The sequence below is a fragment of the Archocentrus centrarchus genome, chromosome 15, assembly GCF_007364275.1.
Source record: "Archocentrus centrarchus isolate MPI-CPG fArcCen1 chromosome 15, fArcCen1, whole genome shotgun sequence".
Classification (NCBI taxonomy): Eukaryota; Metazoa; Chordata; class Actinopteri; order Cichliformes; family Cichlidae; genus Archocentrus; species Archocentrus centrarchus.
Window position 1 is genome coordinate 4,491,381 of NC_044360.1, and position 21,413 is coordinate 4,512,793.

A 21,413-nucleotide genomic window follows, 5' to 3' on the forward strand; every position below is an offset into this window, starting at 1 on the left:
CAACTTACAGGTTCGACTGAAATGACCGAGAAGTAGCAAAAGATTTCAGTGCAGAGAGATTAGAAACGAAGGGAGAAGCTTCACTTTAAGATCTTTAAATTGCAGATGCATTTCTGTATTTGCGGTTTTTAAAGGATCCCTGCAGATTCTTACAGGTGTTTCCAATTATTCTGGCCAATTAGATGTGTGCACAGGCTAAAGGAGAGCAGCGCTATGCTGGCAACAACGCTAACAAGCAAACAGGAGAGTTTGACTGCCACAGGGCTATGTGTGACTAATACATTATTTATTAATTTAAAAAAGAAAGAAATTAAAGTAATTAAAAAATAGTTGGAGTCCTAATGTCAAATACACACTGTACAGAGACAGTACCGAGTCAAGCACTAATCACAAAAAAAATCAGTAAAATCAGCTTTGCTTGTATGCTGGCCCTGCAGGGGCTTTGATTATTTTATTAGGACCTTCATGAAACTGCTGTTTACTTAAAATTTCTTACAAAATTAATCACATGTTTAGCAGCTTAAATTACTTGAAACCGCTGAATTTTTCACACAAGACAGAACTGGTAAAAAAATTATGAGAAGTACTCTGTAGAAAATTCAGTGACAGGCTTTTCATTTCACATACATGTGCAAAAATCTGTAGCCCCCCAAAAAGCCTCGTGGCCTTAAACCCAGCAGCGGGTTAGCTGGGTGACATCAGCACATGATTTTCCTATTTAAAGACTGTAGATCAGTGAAGCCCTCCTTGAGAATTCATCAGATCAACGTCACATTTTGCTGCACTGTAAAGTCAACATGAGCAAAACTCTTGTGTATAATTTATTCTGACACGAAGTGGTGTGGATTTTTTATCATCTTGTAGTACGCTCTGTTGTCTGTAATTCTTTTTCAACTATGTGCATGTGAGGATGGACGCCTCCACCCTCTGCAGACCAAATCTATCTACAGGTACAAATAATGTAACCTGAACCTGATCAATGGATGCTCTCCAACCCCACAAAGTGGACAGAGGAAGTCATATCTAACACCCATTTGCAATATCCAAAAGGGGAACCGGCCTCAAGACATCTTCATGTCCACATTAAAGCCATTCGATGAGGCACAATGCAGTGTGTGTAAAGAAGCAAGCATTGCTACCTTTATATTTATTATTTAACAACCAATGTGTGGACAAAGCAAATTACCTTTAAGCAAATCAAGCAACATTAACTCTGAGTATGAAAAAGTGTATGTGCGCCATACCGGTTGAACTTAAGGACCAGGTGATGTTCAGGTTGAAGTTGTTTGAGGCATTGATGGACATATCCAGGTTTTTGTTGGCCTGTAAAAAAGAAAGAGTAAAGGTTGTGTTATTGGGCTCAACAATAAAAACGAAGCTTTGGGACAAACTGATTTTTGTCACAGGTAGATGGAAGATGGAGCACCTCAGGGACAGGCCTAAGATGCATTCAGACAAACTGAAGCAGTTTTTTTTTTCCTTTTTGACTATGCAGGAGATTTTTCAGTTCATGTTGTTGTTGGACACCTTCCCCCGGCTATGTACAGTTGTTTAACTTACTTTCCTTCAGCCAACAGAAGAACTCTTTGCTAAACCATGTTTAACTTGAGCAGACTCGTCCTGGCCTCAACTTGTGTCACCCAGGGCAAATCTGAATCTGTTGGCCTCTTTTTGCATCGTTACATTGATTCTGTCTCCCGTGTTACCACTCTGAGTCGTATTTCAACACAGCTTTAGGCACAGAGAAGGAAAAACAGGTCAAATAAAAGTCAAGAGTTTAGATGTCTTCCTCAGTCTAACAGCAGATGTCTACATTTAGAGAATATATAGATTCAAAGCTGTATGTTGCCACAACATCCCTTCTTCAGTCTTTGCTTAAAGGGTAACTATTTTGCCTTTCCAGTTTTTTAACCATTTATAAGTATGGTTACAATTTTGGATGCTTTGGAAGTTTATGAGGTCAGCATATACATATATAAATAATAATCACTGTAAACAAGGGCACAGGGATTATACTGCTGAAAGCACTTAGTTTCCAAAGTTTAACTTTTGTGCTGACCTGATGTCAGTTCGGAAACCATGTAATATTGTCATATTACACGGCCTTGTGTTTGCAGCACAGACTGCATACGAAAGATGGCTGCTGGGTCTAAAAAGTGAAGTTAGTGTAGAAGCACCTTAAACCTACATTCTGCAACAGCCAGCAGGGGGCGACTCCCCTGAAAGGTTGAAGGGACCTTTCAGCTCCCTTCAACTATGATTTCAATAAACCCCTTAGTCTCCGTGTGCCTTTGGGTGCTCATTACCTGTTCAGGCGTTGCCATGAAGTTGATGGCGGTGTAGTAGCGGTCATCTTCCTGAAGCAGACTGAAGGTAAACTGGTAATCGATGAGCAGGTTATCTGGTCAGCAGAAAGAGGGACAGAGGCACAAAACAGACATGAAAAGTCTTCCGAATGATCCGATCTTTCAGCAGTGGAACGATTTTAGGTATTTAGGCCGCCTCTGACTCCACATGCTTTCTCTTTGAGAATGGCACTACAAATAAAAGCTCCACCCTGCCTGATTTCATTGATGTCACCATCAAACAGGCAGATTTATGAAAGTAAAAACACCGGAGGCGTTGATGGTGAGTCAATGTTCAATTAGATGAAGAAGACTACAGTAGTTAAGAGTTTTAGTCAGAGATCTCAATCAGTGACAAAATAAACAAGGTGTGCATACATGAGTAAAAACACACACACACACACAGGTGCATTTTATAAACCTGAACACGACCGCTTTCATTGTGAATGCCGGTCTCTTCTGTAAGCCGGCAGACCAATCGATTAATAGAACATGGGTTAAAGTCTAAATAATCATGTTCTCTCAGAGACTTAATCATTTCTGAAAGCAGCTCCTACTGAGGGTCTCGAGGCAGCTCTTTGTCAGTGAGACAATGAGCAACATATGGAGAGAATCACAGTGATTCAACATCTGGATGGACAGCGGGAGACACGCTGGGTCACCTTGTCTGCCTGCCGGATGGGGGAGAGAAGAAGGGAACACAGGAGAAGACAGAAAACACAGAAAGAGAAAGCAGCTGTGTGGCCATGAGAGGATAACGGTTTGAGAGGATAATTTTTTAGATAATCAGTGTAACTGCTGCCTGATAACCCTTCAGGGGAAGTCAGGTGTGTGTGCGTCTGTGCACGCACACATACAAGGGGAAATGAGGTTATAGCAAACTCAGGCACAACTTTTATTTCTAGTTCAAAGAAAAGTTCATAATTTCACTCTCTCTTTTCATAGTTTTTAACATGCCACCCAAGCACTTGTGTATTATATTTTAGCACCAAACTCTCATAAACACCAGGAGGCTGACTGGCACAATAACTTTTGCCAAAGCTCCAAGAAAACCATAACACAAAATATCAATTAAATTCCATAAACTGCAGCAGTGCAACTAAAAAAAAACTCACGACCGAGAAAGATAATTAAAAGACTGAAGTTATTTTTCCTCATTTGGTTAAATCTGTAACAATTTAAGAAAAAATAACATTTTTTTTAGTAGCCAGTGAGACAAAGGAAAATAGTATCTGTGAACTAGTGGTTTTCATCGTTAATAACCTTTTGGGCAAGACTTAAATCCAAGTATTTCCTACCCTTTACTTATTCAATTAGGTCAGGGCTTCTCGATTATTTTCTGTTATGTCCCCCCTAGGAAGAAGAAAACCTTTTGCCCCCCCACTCTGTGCCGCGACTATAAATAGTCACGGCGGAGCCTGCTCTAGGTACACCATAAAGCTTTTACTTACTGCGCACACTCTGACAATGAAAGAGCCACTGCCACCTACTGTAGTGGATGTGCAATTACAATTAATTCTAGTACGGCAAAAAAATAAATAAATAAATAAAAAAAGTATGTTTCCGGGTCAGATGTGCCCCCCCACCCCCCCCCCCCCCCCCCACCCCACCCCGGTAGCACCCTCTTGGGGGGGCACGCCCCACTATTTGACAAGCACTGAATTAGGTGAACTTGGAGTAAGCATCCACACAAAGTATGAGCTGCAGTTATAAATGTCTATGACACATAATACAGAAAAAATCCCCTTCAAGGTAGTTCCCTTGGGCAATCTATCTCCAGTGTGGCTACTATTTGAGTCTCGTTCTGACCACTTGCACACCTGCTGGCTCTCCTCCGGTGTGTCAATAAGGTGACCATTCAACTTGAACTTCATCTTGGGGAAGACGACCCAGTCTGAGGGAGGCAAATCTGGCCAATGAGGCAAGTGCTGAGCACTGAATCTGACCAACAGTTTTCAATGCACTCTGCGGCTGCACACAATGGCACAAACCACACTTCAGGTGGTTTCTACTAAATGTTCTCTGTCAGACGCCTCGGGTCTTTACAGCCAACGTGAAAGTCGGGTCAGTCTGGCACAGATGTTGACGCTCGCTCTGGTCAGATTGAAACTTGCACTGAGTAAAAGAAAATAGCAACCACGACTTTGAAGGGGAGATAAACCAAATTTACATCAGCTAAAGGTTTTGATTTTTATGGGCAGCATGGCAGAATTTGTATATTTATATTCAATCTCACTTTGTGGCAGCTGGTGGAGGAAGTTAAACTGTATTTACTGAATGTTGTTCTGTTATATTAGCAGTCAAAGCAATTTCACGAGTTGGCTGTATGTAATATTTAAATAATTTATCCATTTAAAATGTATTTTTTGCTTTCATTGTATGAATCAATTTTAATATTTTACACAGTTATTCTTTTTTATGGCTGCAAAAGCTAACATTAGACGGTTTAGTAAAAAGCAACAATGAAACAGGAGCTACAGAACTGGCAGCTGCAGTTTCCACACATCAGTTTCAAGTGGCAGTTTGAAAGCATGTGGATGATCTCCCTGCAGCTGCTGACTGCTCTCACTTTTTTTCACTACGTTATAACATTTCTTAATAAGCAGATAATTGCAAACAGCAACCTTTTTATCAGACTGGCAGATGCATGTTTTTGCTCAATAAGGGCAATGTCAGTGGTACAACAGCAAAAAAAAAAAAAAAAAGGCTTTGTAGCCCCACAGCAGATCTGACGCAGAGGACTGCAGTTATAGTGTCAAAGAAAAAAGAAGCTCCAGTGCTGTCGCAGGTAAAATGTAACACTGAGTGGCAGGAGTCAGCAGAGATGCTGTGAAAGCTTTCAAACTACACAGGAGAAGAACTTTTTTGTCACACGCTGCAGAGACAGAAAGAGATGTTTAGTTGCTACCTTCCTTTCAGCTGTACAATCCTGGGGCGTCACCAAGACGAAAGCAAATTATGTTTGACAAACAGCCCTGTTTTGTTCAGCCTTCATGGCAAGTTAGCCCGAACAGCAGATATCATCAGATCAAAGACAATATTTTTCCTTAACATCTTTCCCGTCCTCCCTCCCTTCCAGGCAGACGTGCACTGCTGCTGCTCAGTTGTTTATCCCATAAGGGTCGTCGGTACAACTTCACAGTATTTGGGGTTTTTCATACTTCGTAAGTAGGATAGGGACTTATTTACTGTGTGTGCGTGCATGTACACACTCATGCATGTGCATTTCCTATGCATGCATGGTTGCGTGCATTTACCTACTTGTGCATCTGTTTGTTTGTATATTTGTCTGCATAGTTAATCAAGGAAACAAGGAAGAAAAAAAAAAAAGAACTAAAACAAATTCTACCAGCCCCTCTGTGTGTTTCCAACATGTTTGATTTCAGGCCTAATAGGAAAAAGAGCATCAGCCAGGTTTAAAAGTTCATTTCATTTCAGCTAATTATAATCCCCATCTGAGAAATCTGACAGCAGTTAGACAATATCAATTACAAGTGTGCATGTGCAAATTCTTTCTCCAGATGAATCACATCAATGTGTCACTAAAGGTATTAACACCCCCCCCCCCCCCCCCCCCCCCCAAAAAAAAAGAACAATAAATTGAAAAAGAACCAGCCCATGCCAATTTCTCAGGTTCACAGATGGGTGATCTTATTACCATAATATGTAAGCTGATTCAGCCTTTATGAAACTAAACACTGTGATGAGAAATGAGAAGACAGAGGAGGAAAGCCTCATCCAGAACATAATCTGATATTCCAGCGGTCTGCTCCGAATAGAAATCCAAAACAAGCGTGAACTCACCTACAATGTCAGGTTGTCACAATCTCTCGCTGAGGTTTCATTTAATGCTTGTTAACAACTCATTATTTCCCATTTGCAACGCCTTCCTGACAGAGCACAGGCCACATATCACAGCATTACCTCACCGAGAAAACGAGTTAAACCCGGGACAGTAAACACGAGGACAGCGTGGCTTCAATATGAGACCTGACTGGAGCTCAAGGTGCTCAAAGTAATATATGCATGAGGTCAAGTGACCTTGATCTAGCAGAAGCTCACTGTGCCTAAACAACAATAAATCAGAGGAGGCGGCCAGTAGCAAAGTGCACAAGCACCAGTGTTTCTAAACCCCCGAAATGCTACAATACACACGAAAATCAATTCATTTTAAAGATGGTGTTGACAGGGGGTGATATAATACACTGTAAAAAAAAACAAAAAACGATTATTTTGAAATATGTGAAATATCAATAAGATCAGAAAAACAGACCATGAATTAACATGTCTAAAAAAGTGATTTTTTTTTTCATGTTTTCAGAGGAAATCCAATACACACTAAAGGGCTGTAAAAACACAGTCACAAGAGTAACATCATTTCACAAATATTTCATGTTTTTTTTAAAGCTAAAACTGTTAAATCGTGGTTTATTGTTGTAAATACATATCTGAAACTGAATGCATCGAGTGCATAATTACACAAAAATGTCTGTAATTTCACATGGATTTGTTCATTAAATAGCATATACTGTGTCATCATAGAAGTTTTCACCAAAAAAAAATTGTGGGGAAAAAAAAAATCTATTGTTTTCTTCCACTTATCCATGGCTGGGTGCGGGGACAGCAACCTAAAAAGAGAGCTGCTCTCTTCCCAGCCACCTCCATCCCAGGGGACCCCCAAGGCGTTCCCAGGCCGAGAGATATAATCTCTCCAGCGTGCCCTGAGTCTGCTCCGGGGCCTCCTCCAGGTAAGACATTCCTGGAACACCGCACCCAGGAGGTGCCCAGGAGGCATCCTAATCAGATGCCCAAACCACCTCAACTGGCTCCTTTCGATGTGGAGGAGCAGCAGCTCTACTCTGAGCCCCTCCTGGACGGCCGCACTCCTCACCCTATCTCTAAGGGAGAGACCAGCCACCCTTCGAAGGAAACTCATTTCTGCTGCTTGTATTTGCGATCTCATTCTTTTGGTCACTACCCAAAGCTCACGACCATAGGTGATGGTAGGAACGTAAATCGACAGCTTCGCTTTGACACTAAGCTCCCTCTTCACCATGACAGACCGGTGCAGCGTCCGCATCACTGCAGATGCAGCCCCGATCCGTCTGTGGATCTCCCGCTCCCTTCTACCATCACTCGTGAACAAGACCCCGAGATACTTGAACTCCTCCACTTGGGGCAGGAACTCGTCCCTGAGCCGGAGAGGGCACTCCATCCTTAAGTCTCTTTATTTAAAAAATAAGAATAAGAACAGAGATTATAAAAAGATTATACAACAAAGATTCTCCATCAGTTGCATTTTTTCCAATACTGTAGATAAGCAAATGCTGTAATATTATTCATACAAAGATATTCCACATGACTTGTATATACTGCAACCTTATACACCATTAAAAGCTGTCAATACTGTGATGTCAGACTGTAATTAAAAATGTACTGTCTGCTGTGTATATCATTTGAAAATGTCACAGACTCATAACTATGTATCAAACTAACTGAAACTCAGTGTAACTGATCTAAAATAAGCCAGGATATTTAATAGCCTGTCAAGGGTAACTACTGGATTGCAAAAAAGGTTTTTTGGCCTGATAGGACCAATTAGTCTACTTTGGATAGGAGTCCAGACAGACTGCCTGTCAGCAAATATTAAGGCATCTTGGACTGAGGCCACATCGAGGCCTAATGAACGGCCTTCGGCCAGCAATGCTGTTGCTTGCTGATTACTGCCATGCAGCTTCTTTGAGGTTTGAACTGGCTACAGCATTCTCCAATTTATTTTTCATTTGTCTTTGATGCCGCTTCACCACAAGAACAAATCTAGTGATTTCTGGGGATATGACAAAGTAACCCTCCTCAATGCTCTCCCACCATCAATTCCTATTTTGGAAATTGCCCCACTATTCTATTACATCACCACTCTTGTTCCTTGGTGCCCATCATTAATTATCCCTTAATTGTGTTCGTGATACTGTCAGTAAACACTGCAGCCACTTTGTTCGGCCTGACTAGGCTTTCCCAGCAGGCCTGAGGATAGCAAGCGCCACTGACTGTGGAGTGACTGATGTTAGCTTTTAATTCAAGGGACTGCTGTTCCTTCCAATGGAAGCGGTGGGACACTTGGTGGCCGTTCCTAATTAGACATCCCTTGAAGCTGACTGTGATGGAATATGACAGTGGTTCATTAAAGTGTTGTCCTGGTGATGCCTCCTCATAAATGCTAGTCTGACTGGGGGCAAACTCATTAAATAGCAAAGTTGCTTTTCATCAATGATCTGCTGGTTCAATATGACAGTGTTAACTGAACCAAAGCATTGCTCTCTGCTCTTCATCCCCAAGTGAGATGAGAAACACTGCCGTCACCAGTCAGACACTTGCATTCGTCAGCCTAAAAAAAAAAAAGATTTCACCAACAAGAATCTTTGTTTTACCAAACATGTGCTGTAAACTTTGGAAAGATTAAGCTTCTGTGACACAACTTCACTCTGTGTTTTTGTTCAATTACAGCATTACAAGATTCTGTAATTGATAGAGATAATATTAATATGCCTCTGCACTAGAGGAAGCTCAGGCCAGACGCATTACCCTTTAAGTTTGGCAATTCATCTATTTCTGGTGAATATTATCGCTCTAACACTGAGAGGGAATTTCTTCAAATTTGGCAAATCTTCACTCAAGGATAGACCGACTAGATATTAAAGCAGGTCAGTTTGATCATACATCCATCTCATTGTTGTGAATGAAATACCTCAGGGACATCTGACAGCATTTTTATTTAAATTGGCAAAAACCTTTTTAAAATGGACTCAAAGGATGAACTGATTAGAGTTTGGTGCTTCTGTGTTATTGTAGCTTTGGCCTTGCAAAACATATTTTCTGCCATAACTCGAGTACTAATACACTCATAGAAAGAGATGATAAATACATCATGTTCAAAAAGTCAAACATTAATGGGTGGCATGCTGTGCAGATATTAGCGCTGTCATCTCAGAGCAAGAAGGTTCCAAGTTTGAACCTCTTGGTTGGTCTGGGACTACACGGCTTTGTTCCCACAGATCAAAGATTAACTGGTTAATCCAAATTGGCCGTCGGTCTTAAAGCGAGTGTGTAATTGTTTGCCTCACCAAGTTGAATCAGCAACCTGTCCAGGTTATACCGTGCTTGTTTCTCTGTGCCAGCCGGGATAGCCTCCAGCCTCTTCCTGCAAACCTAAATCTGATAACTGGTTAAGAAAATGGATGTTCGTTGTTGTTGAGTGTTTGACAGCATCTGTGATCAAAAGGATGTTTTTTTGCATCTGATTTCACCTAGCAACAAAAAGCAACCTCCAAAAACCACTCGCCAACCGACTGGGGAAGACATTTTTTCCCCATCAGCAACCAGTGGTTGTATCATATTCAATGTGGAGAACAGCTCTTAAGAAATGTGCACATGAAGCCAGGCAAGAACCCTCTATATGCAGCAAGCCTTTTCTTCTTTTTTGATCATGTTGATCATTGGTTGACCTTCTGAGTTTATAATGTAGATGAGACTGAACAACCTTTCCAGCACTAGTCCATCTTTCTGAAAGTTTAGGTCAAGCTTAAGATTAAAACGACACATAATGTTCAATCAGCCCATGTACAGCTGGCACTGAAACAGTCTGTAGAAATGAGTAAGAGTGAAACAGAGGCAGAGAGACAGCAGAGCAGACTGGTAAACATGTCCGATTCAGAGCAGATGCCAAGGAAGCTGGACTTGTTATGACACTCAGCTGTTAGACCTTGAGTGGCTGTTTGCTTTAGATAATGGCTTGCTGCTCACCTTTAAGAAGTCTGAGGCAAGCACTTAACCCCTTTTTCCTGGACTTGTGATGCCCTGTAAGTATTTTGTGAAAAAGTCACTGCTCTTCAGCACAGACGATGACTGCCACGTTGATGGAATAAACCCAACCTCTTACACTCTGCAGAAATAGCAGAGAAATATTGTATTTAAAGGGACCTACCATGTACACCGATTATGACTATGTCACTTAGGAGGCCGCTAATAGTGCCTTCAGAAGCATAAAGGTCACAAGCTAAGGGGCCCATATCCAGACTTTATTGGCTTAAATTTCTAAAGATAAATCAAAGCCTGGTATAAGTTGAAAGGTTACATAGCTCTTACAGTGTTTTTGACTCAAAATTTGAATGGAATGACACTAAGTGTGTCAACCAAATCCAAGGAAAAAGAAGGAGGTATGAAGTAGCCATGGCTGCCCTCATACACAAAACCATCTGTCTTCACGAGCTGTTTTTATTACCTATAGTTAAGTAAAGCCTCTGACTGCTGTGTAAACAAACTCATGTGAGCTGGTGCCAACACCTTTAAATGGGGCTTCACAGTACTTAGAATCTTGGTAAACTGGAATACTGAAGCTTTATGATGCATTTAACACAGTAAAATTGTGTATTTTTAACTTAAACCACGACAAGGTATTCTTAAACCTCACATAGTATAGAGTCTTAAGGCAGCTAGAACTGTTACCTCACAGCAAGGTTCTGGGTTCGAACCCAAGTCAGGGCAGAACCCTTCTGAGTGGTACCTCCATTAAAACATGCTAAGCTAATTCTTCTGTCACTGCGCCCTTGACCAAGGTACCCGGTCCCAGACAGGACAGCAGCTCCATTTTTCCATTCGCTAATATAAGATGGTAGAAACTATCACTGTTAGGATCTGAGAACTTGGCAGTTCTATGCTATTTAGACAAAAATGATTAGCATATAAAGTTAATAAATGAACTTTTCTTTTTGCATTTCTGCAGTTTTAAATACACATCCTTTGATTATTCACGAGTTAATACTCCCAAAACTGACTCTTTGCATTCCAGTTAATCTCTCTGCTGTCAGCTGTCTGACAGCTTTTCGCCGTTTCTTCACATCAATAGAAATCCACAGGTAGTGCAGATTTACCAAACTTCTACCATAAATCTGTCCAAATCTTCAGCACAGAGAGTGCTTCCTCTCATGTGCTCTGCATGTAATTTCACATGATGGAGATGAAGCGTCTCTTATCAGCACCTTCCTTCCAATGACATTTAAAGCTAATATTGACCTCTCACACAATTGTAGCTCCTTTCCTCAAAGCACAAGGAAATAGATGGCTTTTAAATCTGTAATTTATACACTCACTCTCTGCATGTGTGCACGGGAAAGCCTGTGCTGTGCTTTCATGCGTGTATATCTGAGTGCGCTTGCTCTTTTTCAAACAGAGCGAACTCCATTTCATAGACAGCAGAAAAGATAAAACCGCATTAATGACAAAACATAATGGAGTCGGAACATGTAGCACTTCAGCTGCAGCCATAGTGATCTCACTGAGTCCTATATATACAGACTAACAACACTTACAACTTCCACTTGTGCATTTCTATGCCTGACTATATCTGTGTGCATTATCCAAAGCCCTTCACAGCACTGGACAAGGGCACTGCATTGGTGCCATCTAGTGCCTTCAGCCCTTAGTCCTAAAAGGAAAAAGAACATCTTTCAAGAGTAAAAGAAGATAAATTGTTGTCTCAAAGGAAATCACAGGAGTAAGATTGTGTTTCTGGATATATATTTATATATTTTCACATATTTTCTCCTCATCTGAAGGGCTATTTATCCATCTACATTGGTGTGAGTTATAGTTTTTGAGATATCCACTGTAGACTGTCTAATCAGCACTTTGGTCAGTGGTTGCTGTTTTTAAAGTGCTTTATAAATAAAGTTGGCTTGGCTAATTTGGTGTCACTATAAAGGAAGCATTTCCTCACTGGTGCTCAAAGCACTGAAAAAAATCCTATAGGACCTTTGGTTCAGTTCAGGGAAAGATTCAAGTTTGGTTTGCTGGGTCAAATCAAGCCAAAGCTTCTTGGGCTGAAGAATGAAGCCAACATGGATGGAAAAAAAAAAAAAAACTGCTGTTCTCTAAGTGGCCACTTGAGGTGGGCTCCAAAATCTAGTCAGCCCCCTAGACTCCCATGTTAAATTGCCCGACTCTACAGCAAGAACATGTTTACAGCCCAGTACAAAACATGTTTAAGTCTCTTTAAAGCAAACAATGTGCTGTTGAACTGCTACTTTATCAAGAAATGATTAATTCCCAAAATCTAAGCTGGATTGTCTCTTTAACCAAAAAAAAACAAAACTGCTGCATCTCCTTGAAGAGCACAAGGGTACAAACTACACTGTAGATTCTGCCTCTTGTCCAAAACATAAATGGCATATCGAGATGAAAGTTTTGCAGCAGTAAAGGTGAGAGCATGTTGCCAGCCTTTCTTGAACAGACCTTTTTTTGTGATCAAAGGCATTTCTGATGTGCAATTGGTGGCACGACTCTTCTGATTGCTGTATCCTTTCAAGCCTCCCTCACTGAAACAATGATAGCCCCACTCAAACTAGAGGGTTATTGACATTGACAGGACTTGAACTTGATTGTAGTGTGTTATAATATTAGAAGTGATGATGGCAATTCATAGACTGAACGTGTGTACGTATTTATGCACAAGTGCTTGTGTGCGAGAGACAGAGGAGATGCAGAGTGAGCGAGAATGGCCGTGCGCCACAAAACATCTGTTTTGTCTGCAGCGTTCCTCCTTCGTTCGCCCTTTGAAAGGAAAACCAGCAATTTGTTGCAAATGAGTTAAGTCAGTGTGATCCTTGCTAGCATCTGGAAGCAGGAAAACAAAGTTGTGGAGCGGAACAAAACTTTCTTTCTTTATCCGTCTCAAAAGTAGGAAAATATTTTGCAACCAACTGTTACACAAAGATGATGTTCTTTCAAATCTTCAATATATGAGTCAAACTATTGAGAGATGATTCAGAGATAGATATGATGCTTTTGTGGTCGAGCAAATAAACAAAATAACTGCTGTCTCTCAGAATCAAAGGCGAGGTGCATATTGGTGTTAAAACAGGAGAAACTACCATCGATACCTCCATCCTCATTTTTGCTCATTGGGCCCACAATATAAATGCGTTCTAAAAGGTTTGGATACTAACTAGAAATGTCAAGTTAAAAATACTATTTGATATTTACTGGAAAATTTTCAACAATTCTTCAGAGATCAACCACTACACTCTTAAATGACAGTGCACAGCTGTCGTAGACTTGTGACATGGCATGCTAGCTTTACCTGGCAGGGTTTACACTGGATCTCATTATGTTCTCCCCCCAAACTACTTGGTATTTGGTGGTAGACGTGCTTAGCATGCTAATTCACAACAGCAGCAGGACCTGTACCTTTGGTTCAGTTTTGCTGTTAGGCTGAAAAATCCTTTCACTTTTTTGCTGCATTCTTCATAGCTAGCCAAAGTCACTGCAGCATAAAGTCAAAACCTTCACAATCATTAACTGTTCCTGTAATGCTCAGTGATTTCTCCTCCATATCTGACATTATGAAGCATTCTGCTATCATTATTCTGACACTACAACGTGCAGTCAGGAAAGTCAAAGCGAGCTTGATTCCTCGTCACGGCCAGAATCCGGTAGTGAAATCAATTTCACTACCGGATTTTCACAACAAACACTTCCTAAACTGGCTGATGGTTTCTTGAAGAGATTCTTCTTTATTTAGCTGCTCCCAGTAGGGGTCGCCACAGCAGGTCATCTGGCTCCATCTCACCCGATCACTAGCATCCTCCTGTGTCACACCACTCCATGTCCTTCTCTGTGGTCTTCCTCTTTTCTTTCAGCCTGTCAGATTAATCTTCAACATATCCACTATCACCGTTCAAACCAGCTCAGCATTGTCTCTCTAACTTGGTCTCCAAACGGCTCAACCTGAGCTGTCCCTCTGATAGACATGTACTCACTTCTAATCCTGTCCCTCCTGGTCATTCCCAATGAAAAAAAAATCTTCTGCCACCTCGAGCTCAGCCACCTGTCTTTTTGCTGTGACTATCTCATCATAGCAGGTCTTACTGCCATCTTGTAAACCAGTGGTTCCCAAAGTCAAGAGTGCTGTGGCCCCCAGAAAATCCCACGGGGCCCCCCACCCCGACACCTCCCCACCCCTACACCTCTCCACCCCCCACACCCAGTTGTCCGTTAATGCTGGGCTGTGAAATTTTCCTCACTAGAATCCTGTCTTTATTTTCATCAAAATACAACAGGAAGTGATGTATTTCCTCGAAAACATAAAAACACAAACAACACATTCTGTTGGCTACAAATTGCTAACACTACCCAGTCACATGTAAAGTGCTAATGCTAATATGTGACCCACCTGCCACTGGGACAAAACCTTCAATACAAGAGCAGTAAATTTTGGTTCGAGTAATGAGTAATATCAGAAACTAAACACCTCCGATTACCCGTTTTAATTAACTTTTATATATAAATAAACATTTATATAAATATGTAACTATGCACACTCTTGCGCAATTTCATGTTTGTAAATGAAAACTGGTTATCAAACATTTTACATGGTAAAATAAAGTTGTTTTTAAAAAAAAAAAATAAAAATTTCTGTTATTACTGCGGCCCCTCCTGCAGTACCTTCGCGGCCCACACTTTGGGAACCACTGTGGTAAACCTTCCCTTTCACTCGTGCTGCTATCATTCTGTCACAAACCCCCCCAACACTCGTTTCCACACACTCCACCCTGTCTGCACTCTCTTCTCTCTTGCACTGTCCGTTGCTTTGGATGGTTGACCTCAGGTACTTAAACTTGTCCACCTCGCTACCTTTGTTCTCTGCAGCTTCGTCTCCCTCTCATTCACACACGTATTCTGTCTTGCGTCTACTGAATTTCAATCCTCTTCTCTCCAGAGCATACCTCCACCTCTCCTGCTCTCTACTCTCACTACAGATCGCAATGCCATCTGCAAATATCATGGTTCACTTAGACTCCTGCCCTGGCCTCATCTGTCAGCCCCTCCATCACAATTGGTGCTCAGAACAGATCCCTGATGTAATCCTACCTCCACCCTGAACCCATCTGTAACTCCTACCACACACCTCACCACTGTCTCGCTGTCCTCAAACACGTCCTGCACCACCCTCACATACTTCTTCCTCCTGCAATACCACAGCTCCTCTCTTGGCACCCTATCATACGCTTTCTCTAGATCCACAAAGACACAGCGCAGCTCCTTCTGACCTTTTCTATACTTCTCCATCAACACCCTCAAAGCAAACATCACATCTGTAGAGCTCTTTCTTGACTGCTCGCTGATCGTCACCTTTCTCCTTAACCTCCCATATCTTCATAGTATGGCTCATGAACTTTATCTCTCTGTAGTTACCCTGAACAGGATAAGGATGGATGGATGGACGGACAGACATTCTAGACATAACCAGCAACCAACTATACATATTTGTGTCTGTAATAATTGTGTTCAAGTGATTAAAAAGTCACATCATTTTAGTTACTCTTAGTTAATAAATGTCAGATTTTTACTCTGTGGCTGTTCAAAGTCAGGAAAGTTAGCAGGGTTAGTGTCTGCTTCCTTTCTTGCTTGAGACACAGAATGAAATGAAACATGCACACGGACTGACAGATTAATCAGGGCCAGAATGGATGTGTGCAGGGGAGGGAGGCTCAGGTGTATCGGTGGCAGGATACTTACAATAACAGGTTCCTCGAAGGGGGTTACCAAGGTAACGGTTTTCTGAGTCACATCTGCAACAACACGGAAAAAGAGACGGGTACAAAGAGAAGAATAAGAGAGACAAAGAATAATAGCATCAGCATATAACACAAGTTGAGTTTGTGTGAAGACAAGTTTTTTTGTGGTAAAGTGTGTGTGTGTGCGTGTGTGTTTGTGACTGTATCTCAGGTGTTGCAGGTCTTTCTGTGAGGTGACTTGCTGTCTAATCGCTTGCATGCTCTCATTTTTCCCAGAAGCTCTCAGAATCACGCAAACAGGCAGACACACACAATTATCAAAGAGAACACCTCAAATTATAATGTTAAAGAGAGAATCACAGTTTCTTCAAAAGCCATGCGATGTCTCCACCTCCTGCAGAATTGAATGCATACGCGAGAGAATCAGTGGGTCACCAGTTTAGATTTCTGAACAAATCTGCTGGATTTGTACAAAGAAGTCCAGAGAAAAATGCTCCAGGTGTCCTTTTGGCATCGCTGCCATGACACAACCAAGCATTTGTGTAGCTCAAACATAAAGCCCACAAACAGGACACCTCATGAGCTGGAAAACTAAAAAGGGGCTCTTACCTCTTTTTGACAAAACCGCACTACCTGATGCCCTGGGATCAGAACACACTGGAAAACCACACAACAACGCATCACTTGAAAAGATAACTCTGTGCTTGGATTCAGAGCTGGGACAATAATGTAGCTGTTCTCAATTACACTTTACAGCAACAAGCTGGTTCAAACAGCCCTTCAATGCTGCCCTGTGTGGAAAATGATGGACATGCCTTGTTTATCTTTTTGTGTTGCCATTTATTATCTGGATCAGAGCAGAATATGTGCCGGTCTGGCAGATTGGCGAGCTACAGCCTACTCATGCATGTTCTTTGTGAAGAGGCATCAGCTGAGAATTGCCCAGTGATACAATGTCAAAAAATAAAATATGAATATATGTTGCTTGATAGGAAAGCAATAGGCACAGGTCAGTCAGGTTGGTTTGTGATCGGTAACTCAAATATAACACACAACAATGAAACAGCAAATTACTGCAGCACAGGAGCTCACCAACTATGTCAGGAAGTGTATGACACAGTTATTTGGACATTTTAGCACCCGTGACAGTTTAAAGTTCTCATCTGTTCATATGGTGGGTGTACAGATATTAATACTAGGGATGGCACGATACCACTTTTAATGTCTGATAACGATACTGATATTTTACATTTGGATATCTGCCGATACCGATACAAATCCGATCTTTTTTTAAAAACAGTTGTCTTTAAATGCCTGGATGCATTTTACATAAGTCAACAGTCTTTCACACAACAATCTCTCTATCACCTGAATCCTGTTGCTCCTATGTGAGAAGGTGATGCATTGGCTTATGGCATGTTGCAAATTTCATTAGGGCTGCAACTATCTATTTTAGTAATCAAGTATTCTATCAGTTATTCCACTGATGTCTCAAGTAACTGGATAAGAAATACTTTTTTCGTATTAACAGTTCATCTGTATATTTTACTGTAACTTCCGTACTGCAGTTTTTCTGTGTGAAACAAACAACGGTGGATGGAGCAGCTACAAAGTTCTCTTTTCTTCACTTGATGATCAGATGGTTGATGAAGGACCTCTAGCTGTTTCCCAGTCAAGGTGTAGCCCCTTAACTGGCCAGGGCCCGCTGACGGGCCATTTGTAGTCCCTTTTATATGGCAGGCTAGATCCTCCCATTTTTATTGACACCTCATTCGGCCAATCGTGTACCTGGCTGCACCAAATCACCTGACAAAGCTACGTGACGCCCTCTGAGTATCACTGGCTCTAGCAAACCCATTTCTTAACACGACTGGCCGAATGAGGTGTCAATCAAAATGGGAGGGTCTAGCCTGCCATATAAAATGCACTTCATTCGGCCGGCGGACCAGACGCGGCCAGTTAATAGGCTACGAAATGGGTTTTTCAGAGCCAATAATAACCAGAAGGCGTTATGTAGTTTTTGTCAGGTGATTTTTTTGCTGCCAGTTAAGGGGTTAATGGTGTTTACAGGGGAGAAAAAAAAAAAGCTTCTTTTGGATGCTAGAAAAACATTTCCGTTTTCTCCACCTGAGCTCACCGTCTCTATAATAGCTCCGCCTCTTTGCGCCTGCGCAGACTGCACGTAAAACAGCTGACTGCTGCTGTTGTGTTATCAGTGTTTATGTTCAAAAACTGGGGGCTGCAAGAGCGTAATGTTGTAATGCTTTGTATTCACAAGCATTCTCCTAAATACGTTTCTACTGCAGGTCTATATTTAGTCACTAATCAGGGCTTAAAGTTTAAAAAATATTTTGACGTGGAAGGGGTCCGTCTGGTACTGAACGACCGCTAGTGCTAATAGCGGCAAACTGCGGTTATAGCGATCTGTTCTGGGAGCTGAAGTAGGAAAAAAATATAACAGCTGAAATTCTCAGCACAGTGCGCACAACACACAAACACAGTAGACAGCAGTGGAGGCGTGGAAAAAAACATGTCAGCGATGATCTACTTAGTGTTAAAGGGAATCTGTTGCTGCAACGGAGAACTTATTAGGATCTGAGGGGTTTTTTCTAACTCCTGATCCCCACTCAATTCCAGTAGGTGGCAGTAATGCAGCTCTAAGCTGGTTTGCCCACCACAATTAAACCCACAAGAAGACAGAGAACTGTAATGCAGCTAATGTGGGCAAAACGCTATTTAATGGATTGGACTGCATTTTTTATTCCTTCCCGATATCCCATTCATTAATTTAGGTCAGGATCGGACCGATACCGATACTGAATATCAGATCAGCGCATCCCTAATTAATACACACTATTTGTACACAGTGCAACAAATCTTAGACATGTCTTTAATAACTAGCAATGTTCAATGCTGCCAGTGGCATTTATCTACCATCTCTAAGAGAGAACACATTTGAACCAATACACTTTCACAGATGCAGTGATAAGTTGTGGTAATTATGCCAAATGGACTCACATACTATGTAAATTCTGCTAAAATGGCAATGAAGGATTAAAAATGACAGATTAATCCATCAAAAACTGATCAGAGCATGAACAACTTCTCTAATTATGTTAAATATGAAGTTCACAAGGCTTGCAGAAGAGCTTAAGGGGAAAAAAAAAAAAAAAAAAGCAAAGTAAGACATAGACACAGATGTTGTGTTTTGCTGCCTTTCAAGATGGATATTGAAGAAGACAGACTTTTAGAAGCACAGTGCTTTATGGTAATTGTGGTACCTTTTTTAAATGCAGCTCAAAGGTTCTCTCTGTACCCCTCGAGGTCACTCAGATTGCAATTTCTGTCTTAGATTGTCTGGACTGACTCTAATCAAGGCTGCTCAGTGGAAAGCAAAGAAGGAAACATACTCGTCATACTTTTGACAATGGCAAGAGACAAACACACTGACATTTCAGTTTTCAGACAACCGCTGTCATTGTGGACAAGAAAAAAAAAAATCTCTCAGAATTGTAAAAGAATAAAATGTTTATCAGGGTCTGCCATTCACTTTTCATTTGCACTTCAGTTTGACATTTCAGCCAATTCACTGTAACCAAACAGACTTTTAATATCATTTTATAAAGCGTGCATCACTTGGTGATGAGCAGTAATTGGCTGTTGGTGACATTTCTGACCTTTGGGTCAACAAAAAGTGTCTAATGCCCGATAAGCTGTCGCAACACATTTGGGTTAAAAATAAATATACAAATGTAATTTTTTTCAGCCAATCTCTTAGAAACTAAAGTGAACTGAGTTTCAAAAGCTCATGTAGTCCAGCAGCTTCTACGAGTAAGGGCTCCTGGGAATAATGCACCTTTTAAGTCAGTAAGTAGAAGTAGTAGAAGAAAAAGCATCAGGGTTACAGGTTTTAGTGAGTTATCATCATGAAATGATGTGCATATTTTTGAAGCCATTAAAGTGCCAAGATGGATGATGTGTACCTGAAGTAGCTTAGGCCACAGATAAGTAAATTATTGCCTGGCAGAAGAGAACAAAAGCTACAGTTATTAAACTTTGAGTGCAAGCTCAGTGGAGAAGGAATGTTTAAAAAAAATGCGATAAGAAGGGCAAATGTAATTGTTAATATAATGTCAGACAAATCACCATGAGTGAAAAATCTCTTTGGTGTCAATGTGTGTGAGTGGCTCTATAGGACATCCATCTGGAAGACTTTAAAATGAAAAACAATGAGCTGTTTACTGACATTGCAATAGCTTGATGAATCTTGTAAAAAAGCAAACCAACTGCTATCAGCTAACTGACAAGATTCGCCAAATATGGTCAATGAATCATCCACCGAGCCCCACAGACCACTGACTGATTGACAGTGAATCAGACTGAGGAGGGAGGGTTCAGAAACACAGTGGAGTGGGAAGAAAACAGAGCCTGAAAAGCACATTCGAGAAAAGAACGGGGGGGGGCAGGAGGGCAGGTCGAGTTTACAGCTGCGTGGTCTTTGTGAATTCTTCTGTAGCGCTGCAGCAGGTCACAGAGCCGTGATGGATGCTGAATATTTCATTCTTCTATAAACCCTGGCCAAGGACGAGGCCTTAAACCACAGCAACTTCACGGAGCTTTTATCCTGAATCAGGAGTTTAGGACAACAATAAAACAAGAAAAGATTCCTCTCTGGCAAATTAGAGGAAACGACCACTTAGACGTCACACAAATATTAGCTAATAAACAGAAAACTGAGAGGCTGAAAACAACATGTTGGCCCTCGTTAAGAAGCCAGACGTGCCTACGTTTGCCTTCAGCTCGGCAGCTCTCATTAAGATGTGCTTTGGCTTTAATACATAAATGCATATTATGCATATGACAGCAATGTCAGATTCTAGATACATATGTTTAACACGAAGCATCAGCATCTTAAGTTGATTTTAGGCGTTTTAAAAGTAATCAGTGCATTAAAATGCTTACTTTATTTTGATCTACAAAACAGGTGAAAAGAACCAAAGTGCAGAAAGTTCTGTGACTTCAATAAATACCATAAACAGGCCTGACGGAGGAGGCACGGGTTCCCACAAATCAGCATAGATACAAACACTACTTTTCAAAAAGCAACTTGGTTTCAGTTGTTCCAATTAGGAGATGAGTAGTGCGGGCTGTAGATGTGCCCTGCCTATAAATAAAGAGACACAAATCCCAGTTACAGCTCCGCTCATTAAAAACTGATTGGTGTGAACCGTGTCACGATCACAAAAACTTTCCCAGGACCTTACAAGAAGCAATTTAAAGATGTACGAAGCGAGACAAGACAACAAAAAGCATTTCTAAAAACCCAGATGTTCCTCTGTGGATATTAATGTGAACTGTCTACAAATGCAGTGAAAGCCAGATTGGTGCAATCCATAGGAGTAGGTATCCTGAAAAATGTACACGATGTAAATTCCTTGAAAAAGGTGAAGGAGAACCAAACTAACAGCAAAACACCTGTAGACACCTCTGCGACTTG

General features: G+C 41.2%; 1 protein-coding gene across 1 annotated transcript in view; it reads right to left on the bottom strand.

Moving 5' to 3' along the window:
* Window positions 1-21,413, bottom strand: part of atrnl1a (attractin-like 1a) — a 325,565-nt gene that overhangs the window by 151,993 nt on the left and 152,159 nt on the right. The window contains exons 22-24 of the mRNA XM_030748010.1: window positions 15,918-15,970; window positions 2,307-2,401; window positions 1,245-1,323 (exon numbers count right to left, since the gene is read on the bottom strand). Coding sequence (XP_030603870.1) covers window positions 1,245-1,323; window positions 2,307-2,401; window positions 15,918-15,970 — 227 coding nt within the window. The remainder of the gene's footprint in view (window positions 1-1,244; window positions 1,324-2,306; window positions 2,402-15,917; window positions 15,971-21,413) is intronic.